Source organism: Colossoma macropomum, unplaced genomic scaffold, assembly GCF_904425465.1.
Source record: "Colossoma macropomum unplaced genomic scaffold, Colossoma_macropomum, whole genome shotgun sequence".
NCBI classification, from domain to species: Eukaryota; Metazoa; Chordata; class Actinopteri; order Characiformes; family Serrasalmidae; genus Colossoma; species Colossoma macropomum.
Genome location: NW_023494805.1, coordinates 13,832,684 through 13,841,458, shown reverse-complemented (window position 1 = coordinate 13,841,458; position 8,775 = coordinate 13,832,684). Strand labels below are relative to the sequence as shown.

General features: G+C 39.5%; 1 protein-coding gene across 1 annotated transcript; it reads right to left on the bottom strand.

The window, feature by feature from the left end:
- Positions 1-1,030: 1,030 nt before the first annotated feature.
- On the bottom strand, positions 1,031-3,772 carry LOC118826591 (DNA damage-inducible transcript 4-like protein). The gene is made up of 3 exons (XM_036597598.1): positions 3,679-3,772; positions 3,164-3,302; positions 1,031-2,350 (listed from the first exon to the last, which is right to left on the bottom strand). Exons 2-3 carry the CDS (start codon positions 3,252-3,254, stop codon positions 1,851-1,853), a joined length of 591 nt encoding a protein of 196 aa, XP_036453491.1. The 5' UTR covers positions 3,255-3,302; positions 3,679-3,772; the 3' UTR covers positions 1,031-1,850.
- Positions 3,773-8,775: the final 5,003 nt, after the last annotated feature.

The window sequence follows — 8,775 nt, the reverse complement described above, 5'->3', positions numbered from 1 at the left end:
AAAAACTAGAATTCACAGCAGGGCTGTCAAGCAGATACCACTTGTAACCATAGCCAACACTCAACAATCAATGTATAACCTGGACCTTGAGAAAGAGATTAAAAATAACCTAGTTATTTTTCACACTACCAAATGCCTAATGTTTTGAGAAAGCCTTAAGATGCCTTCTCACAATGCCAGGTGCAAACTGCTAAGAAAATATAAGCAGCCATCCTGTGAGAGACATGAGTTCCAGTGTTTTCCCTGCATGGTTGTACAACAGCCAAAGAATATTACAGGATCCAATTCACCCTACAATGCAATGTTCCCTCACTATTCTAAGACTGTAATGGTCCTGCACAGAGCTAAAATAAATTTAAAAGTGGTTTCACAGATTTAAAACTTGATTTTAATAGGCTGCCTAGTCAGCAGATCCAAACATCACTTCAGCTTTATGTGAAAGAGTGAAAGAATTTTACCTTTTTGTCCCTCACACTAGACACAGTTCATTTCTATGACAGAACTGCAAGAAGGATGCAAACTATTCTGAAGGTTTCAGCAACAAGCATTTTACATTAACATGCTGTTGGTAATTAACACATTGAATTTACATTGGATTTATACATAAACAAATTGTAAAACTTCCAGCTTCATTGATCTGAATGAAGGCTTGCTTATTTAAGATACTGGTGAGAGTCAGCGTGCTGATCTAAAACCATTATTTTCCATTACAATTCAATTGAATGTAGTAATTCATCTTTATGGCAGCTTTACCACAATTCAGTCGTTGTTGACAATGCTGAGAGCAAAACAAAGCAAACTGGGGAGACTTAAAATTAAGATATTTGGAAAATAGTTTATTGTCAAATAGACAAGGATTTCCACTTCCTGTAACAGGAACTTCTTAAAACAATAGATTCAGTTGCTGGAACAGCACTGCAGCCAAAAGTGATAGACAGAACATGTCTTAGAAACATTAAAAACCCTTCTACAGTCAAGCACTAAACAAGCACTTAACCAGTTATGCCTACTAGAAAAAGGAACCCATCAATTTTAAACAATTGTGGCACATTTGGCAGAGGGGGTCTGATGTTATCCCTCAGCAGTATGTTTTTAGAAGCAAATACTATGATAGAAACAGTACATTCAGAAATATGACATACATTCTACTGACAGTAATGGCCCCCTTCAAAAAGGTAACATATGACCAAAGGTATTTACAGTTTTATTACAAGTTGGGTTTTAATGCTGTGTACCAAGAAAAACACTGGTCAACAATGAAGGGTGTAAACAAGAAAAATTGCATACTAGAAAAATCTGGAAATACCCAATACACAATTTAAGTGAGATGGCACAAAATTATAGGCACAGCTGCTCAAAAGAAACTGCAGTAATGCTTTACAAAAAAGTAAACTTCCATCACCATATCAAATTTTCCATTGTTATCTCAGCTACACATCCCCAAATTTAACATGTACTCGACACTGAACTAGTTCACATTAACAGTATAAAAAAGTGCAGGAAAAAAGGAGTTGCTCCAAAGGCAGACCCTTACATTCACAAGAAGTGTTGAAGTGCATTGTACCCTTAGAGCCAGAGCACACCAACGCAACAAAAACACTGGGGTGGTGTATCGCACCCATGTGAGATTGTTGGGAGATTCTCAGGAGATTTTCGAATGTTTATCCATTCACACGGTTACAGAAATATTCTTCCCTCATTCACATGACTATAGAATGTTCTCTTCCATTCACACTGGTTCATTTAGTTTCTCACTTTTTCTAAACATTCTAAAGTCAACTACCAACACCAGAACGTTAGTGTTTGCTGGGTCAGTGTGCTCTGGCCTTTAAACCCCACCACCCATCAGCTCAGCACTCTTCCACCACTGGACCGGCCGCTGAAGAGTACAGCTTCTTCTTAACAAGTCTAAAGCCAGGCCGGAGTTTGAGGGCACGGCGGAAGCCGGGAGGGAAGCATGTGCCAATACGCAGGAAGTCCCTCAGACTGGGCCAGCCACCCCCGTCCTGCTTGAAGACAAGCGTCAGCTCGAAGGTGGGCACCACACTGGCGTCGCACACCAGCCGCTCCAGCCTCTCACAGCGGCGCTGCTGCTCCTCCAGCTCCAGGCGCACGTCCAGCACACAGCCGCGGAGCCCACACGGCTCGCTTGCCGCCAGTCGCAGCATGTCCCGCGCCACCCGCCGTGTCAGCGTCTCCGGTACCAGGACCTGAGCGCACCGTAGCGTGCTGGCCTTGGCCCGCGCCAGGCAGCCCTCGAGCAGCCGTGCCAGCTGCTGGCAAGCCCGCTCCTCACATACTTCCACGCTCAGGTATGGCTCAGCCAGGGATCGCTCCCAAAAGTCCAGCTCTGAAAAAAACAGGGAGGGAAGAAAGTGAGATCATAAAGTCAAACCTTTAGTAGCATCTAGCTCTGCTGGATTGATCTGGTAAACACAACCATTTCAGGCACTACAGTCACCACGGTGTGGCGAGTAGATTTTTATTGCATATGCTGCTTCTTCCTGCTTCACAATATTTTCAAATTTTGATATATTTCAATATTCATTTGGAAAATGACACCAGGTGCAATCAAGAAAGAAAATCAGGCTACATATTTGGTAGGAATCGTTCCCACATCACAATTAGACCATTTTTTGTCTTGTTAGGGACAGTGTCTATTAATAAACCATATTAACAAAAGCCCATTTTCATATGTTGGCTGTGTCTAGATGTTTAAATGTCAGCTGATAAAGGGCTGCTAATAGTAAAAGTTTCTTTCTTCCTTCAGAAATCAAAAGCATACAGCAAGCACAAGTTACATAGCATAAAAGAACAAAATGATAGAACTTTGCCCGTGTAAAGAAAAAAGCCAAATGCCCTTTAAATCTAGCCTTTTGCAAAATACCTACAGAAGGCTGCTGACCGGTCTTAAGCCCCCCTCATTGTTCTATCCTCAGCTCTTACCAAGCAAAACTGGGCTAAGAGAGGAGCTCTGCTGGCTAATGGAATGACTTCATCTTTTTGCTGACATCATTCGTGCATCCCTCCGCTCTTTCTGCCCTGCAGCTCTGCATCAACATCCCTGCAAACCGCCTGCATTGTTCACAGCAGCCGCACAGTCCCAGCATACATAGTAATAAAAACACTGCTTTAAACGGTCAGAAACGTGCAGATGTCTTACCGTTATCGATGCATGATGGGTCATATCCCCGGTCGATAAATTCCGAGATGCATTCTGAGTTTTTGCTCGTCAGTGTGCTTGTTGCAACCATGGTGAATAACGTCACCCCTTCAGATTAATGTCTCGTCCTTATAAAGTGCTGAAATAGAAAACAGCAGGCAGAACAGTTAACCACCGAAACCGATCAACCTGATAGCTAAAACACAGAGCGCACTCTATTTAACCACAAATCCCCCTCGCTAAACATTAGCCTTTCAATGCAGAGTGAAATAAACAAACATAGGATGGCAACCAAGCTAAAAGTTGCCGGCTAGCAAAGAGGTTAGCAGTAAAAATGTGTTCGGCCAAATTCCGATTCATTTGCTAAACAAAAGGAGAAAGTCCGAGCAAAAGTTCGAGCCCTATAAAGCTACATCTACCTACCCAGGCAAACAAAGGCAGCCAGCTAACTAGCTGCGCTACAGCACTATTACAGCATGAGAGAGAAAGGTGTATAAAGAGCAGGAAGAGCTTACCGTAATAAAATATGATATAATTTAAAATAAATTAGTCACAAAAGGTTTTATATATTTATGCACGCATACACCCTCCAGACACACACCCACAAACATGCAAACCAAATAAAATACTGTGCAAGAGTTCTGCTCTTATTTATAGCCTTCCGTGGCCAACCGCATCGCGGCCGACCAATCAGAGCGCAGTTCACATTCCCCAACTCACCGAATTCTACCAGGCAACCAGGAGACGGCTGAGCCGAGTGATCTGATTGGTCAGGGGGAGTACACGCCTCCAGCCAATAGATGTAGAGTATTTCTTTGTTGCTGCCTCCAGCAGGCAATCAGACTTTTATTGTATTATAAAAGAAATGCTGAACTAAAATTTCATCAACATACATTTAAGAAAGTCGATTAAAAGAGGGAAAATGATAGCATAAATAAGTTAAACATCCTAATCAATAACAAATTAGATCGGTATAAGTTTTAAACACTTCAAAAACATAGTAATGTTTAAGCAAATCTCACATTTCTGCATTATTATGTTGTATTGTAAGCAGGAAACTGAACTGGCATAATTTGGCATAAATTCTGCATAAGAGCATCAAATTAATAAAGTAAATGAAAGAAAGTCCATTATAAAGGCCTATTTAGTCTCTTTCTTGGATTCACTGACAGTATAAAGGGGGGCATTGTTCATGTACAGCCACTGACTGAAACTTGGCCAAGAGGTGGACATTTCACAGGGTTGCCTGGGATCACTATTAATAGCTGTGGGTATACTGTAGCTATTTATTTTTTACATGCATAAATGATAAATGGGATATTCATTTTTAAAAAGAACAATGGATTCTATAAGATGACACTGCATGGAAGACTGTCAACATTTTAGATTAGAGAACAGTCAAACAGTGAGCCCTCATGTAAAAAAGTTAAAAAATAAAATGAAAACACAATCAATTTTACAAATATTTACAAACAAGTAATTATTATTAAAAGATAGCAACAATGTATCCTGAAGAAATCAGCCTTTCAGTCATTCCTAGCTATTTGAGGCGAGGAATATTGCTGGACAGCATTCATTGCTGTACAGTTTGGCCATTTCAGACTAAGCAAATTATGAAAACTGCTTTTTGCATTAGAATCATACTTTTTAAAATGATTTATTTAGTTATTTATTTTACTTTATGTTTTGGTAACAGCCTTGTAAGTGCAGAATGTGCTCCAATTGTTTCAGACAGAAGCATGTGTTTGTTGGCCCATGAAGTAATAACAGTTTACCACACAGTCCTTCACGCTGCAATCCAGTGGTCGAAGCCTCAGAAAGAGGAAGTTTGAGATGTGGATATAGATGAACCAAAACACCAGTAGATAATGCATATACAGCATATTGCCGAAGGTGTTTTGTACATGCAGGAGATACTTAGAAACCACACAGAGCAAAACATGCTCATTACACCCTGCTCTCAAAAGTTGTTTTTCTCCATGCAATATGACTCTCTTTGCTTACTACTTCTGACGTACATACAGATCAACACTCTCTTAGAAACACATATCCACCCACACACACATTCACAGCCAAACTGGTAATAGAATCCATAAGGCCACATGGGACGAACAAGATACTGGTAGGAAAAACAGAGTCACGTGTATTTTCCTACATGGAGCATCCCTGAAAGACGCATTAGCAAATGAGCTGACCCAGAGAGAGAGAGAGTGAGAGAAGAATGCACAACTACTACTACTGTACCATGTGTACTATACTAATGAATGCACTACTAATGATGCCATACTATATAGGACATACTATTTAGTATGGTAGGGGGTTGCTCTGGTGTTGATTTTAATCAATTCTCTTCTGTTGACGTAACTTAACAAAAGCATAGAAGTCAATGAAACTGAGTCAGTTGTGTTGTTTCAATAAAATAAAGTGAATTGTCAGTTTTATTTCATAAATGTTTGTTTGGCCAATATTGGCTCCTGGCATCATCTTTTTGCATACTGTTTTACTTTTTTTACTTACCTGCTTGGTGAAGTCTTACCCCGAGCCTACCTTCCCCTCTGTGTGCATCTTACTTATACTCTATGGTTAACTGCCTAGGGCAAGTTACAATGAATTTACTGCTGAGTGTAATTCTTTGACAGCTCAGTAGCACCATTATAAAATGATGTAAATCTAACTTTAACCTAACCTTTATGCAGTGTGTGAAATTCCCCCTGGTATTCAGGAGGTCTCATGTTGGCTGGCTGTTTCAGCATTCACCATAGCGGCAATGATGCCAGCTTCAATGGCAACAAAACGTTTGGTTTAACAATTCTTCTTTTGGAAATGCTCTGCTCTAGTTTTGTAATGCGGTCCTCAGCACATTATTGAGAATTTACAAATCTCTTCTCATGGACTTAGCTAGAGGTTTTAGAATGGTGTAGCCAGGTATGACCCAGAGATTTTATTGGGGTGACTTCGAAAAAAATAATCATAAAATAACATTGTATTAAAAGGACATATACATAGATGTATTGGCTTCTCTCTGTATATAACTAAATCTGTTAACCATTTCCACTTGAATAAAATATTACATCAATGCAACTATTGCTGAAAGTAAACTGAAAAACTTATGTTACAGTTTAGTCATTCATGAGAAAATGTTGTATTTGAATCAAGTAATTAAAAAGAAAAGCATCACTTTTTTCAGTGCAGAGTGTTTACGTTAAGAGAGACAGACAAGCCAGACAAGCCAGACAGGTTATTCATTTAGGCTGCTCTCTCTACAGGTTACACATAAGAATAATGATTAGAAAGCTTGCCAGACAGCACTGTTTAAGGGAACATTCAACATATGCATGTATTTAAAAAGTAAAATGAAATTAACATGATAAATGATTATAGCTGACTAATTTTTGATAGGGAACTCATCTTACCATGGTATAGCCAACCTCATAATGTAGCTCACAGAGCAGCACTGCTGAAGGACCATTTATTAATGATGGCTGATTGATGACTGACTGTCTTACTGTCCATAACTGGGGCGGCCAGATGGGTGGCCATGCTTCATCCCAGGCTGGCACTGGCCACTCCAGGCCATCCTTTCACTATGCATCTCTTCCTCTTTTGTCAACGGTTTGAGAGAGGAGTAACAGTTCACGCTATCAACGAAACTCTTCTGGTAAGTTTTCAGATTTACAGATACACTACAGCATATTGTAAAGTTTGTCAGAGGTATCTTGGGCATAGTTACAGTTGCCAGGCCATTAAGAACTGGGTGAACCAACTTGTTACAGTGCCACCCTGAGGCAGACCAGTGCTGCATCTGTAGTTACTTAAAAATACAGATAGCAGTTTGCTGATTGTGGGTGATGCAGCTAAACAATGACCTGAATCAATATTTAAGTGTCTATTTTTGTCTAATCGACAGCATAACATAATACATTTATTTTCAGGGACCCTCCAGAATGTTGATTTTGATATATTCCGGGGGTCCAAGGGGTTAATTAGGGGGTTCCGAACCCCCCAGGACCCCCTGTATTTGGTACCTTGCTCTTTTTCTATTTTATTTAACCAAACATGACCATAGCAAGGTTACTACATATTATTCAACTGACCATCAGAAAAGCTACTTAACACAGTGGTGCAGAATCACTCGGCATAACTTTTTTAAGCAAATTCAACACTTCATTTTTGGGTAATGCAACCCATCCAAAGACCATGCAAAGAATGCACTCTAAAACAATGCAACTCTAAAAACTTATTTCCCCATGTAAAGCAGTCTGTCTTACTGAGGAACAATAACCATAAGCATGTTGCTTGATCTATGGGTCTGAGGTTACTGTACCTGTCTCTTAAATCTGGCTGATACCTGCGTCACCATATAAATTGCTTTAAGCGTTCTCCAGCTGCCTTTTATCTATACACCACCAACTGAGAAAAAAGAGCCGAGCATGTTTTAAATGTCCACATATTCTTTTCTCATGCACACTTAAGAAGAATAACGAGGTAAGGGAAACGTGAGTGAGCCCCAATCAGTGGAACTGGGGCTGAGTGCTGTGACTCATAGCCAGGATTTGAAGTTTTTCTGAAAAGCTAAAATCTAAAGGCTAGAAACCACAACTACCAAGCAGACATTTTATGATAATTATTCATATGTGTGTGTGTATTTTGCTGTGTGAATGTGTTCCAGTTCCTTCAGCGCTCCAGCATATGGTAATGATGAGGTTGAGCGCAGTGATGTGATGAGAAGAGCAGCGAGCTTGGCCTCGTGTTTTCTTTCTCTCCCTCGCTCATTTGGCCTACCATCAGTGCTTGTATAGAAAAGGGCATTTTGTTCTTTGTTTTTTTCCTCCTCTGCTGAATCATGGCTCATTAGCTTCCCTCATATGAACAGCTATGCAATCACTCTGATTTTCTTAGAAAATGTTCTGTGATTCTTCACTCAAGAAGAGTTCTAATGCATTTATTCTGCTTGTGTTGACTACAAAGGTGTAAACACCTTCTTGAGGCTTATATTATGTAGAAGACGTTTAATGTACAGGAATGCCTTCTGCTGCCCTTCGAGAATATTTGCTTCTGTGGCCAAAGCTAGCTTATGGCACTTTCCATGAATAGAGTTTGATGTCCCATTACATTTTTACCTTTTTAAAAGCAATTGTGCTTTGACTTAAAATAAAAAGATTAAAATTAGCATTTAAATAATCACAAAAACACATAAAATGTCTGTAACCACCTTTAATATGGTGATTTTGGGCTGTCCCATCTCACTGACATTGAACTTCTCTATATATTATATATTTATTAAAATCTTCAGTTCCAAACAACATAATCTTAAAATAATTATTTTCCCCTAACAATTTACTTAATTTAACAAAGAAGGCATTTTAATCTGTGTCTGACATTTTATGCACAGCCCTGTTACCCAAACCTGTTGTACCTGTAAAAAAATGGAACTTCCCATTTATTCCACAAGAATTAGCACCATCTTGTTTTCTGCAGAACGACCATCACACAAGTAAGTATTCTCATTCTATTTTCTCAATTTACTCATGAAACTTTCACAAGCATGGGTAAAGCTTGACCAATGCACCCTGTTATTTAAATAAGTGTTAGAAAAGAGAATATATATTTAT

What these genes read in the sequence shown, in the direction of transcription:
- LOC118826591 (XM_036597598.1), bottom strand. Translation starts at nt 3,254, where the DNA reads ATGGTTGCAACAAGCACACTGACGAGCAAAAACTCAGAATGCATCTCG. An exon ending in CCCATCATGCATCGATAACG is followed by an intron (nt 2,351 to 3,163) that starts GTAAGACATCTG and finishes TGTTTTTTTCAG; the next exon opens with AGCTGGACTTTTGGGAGCGA.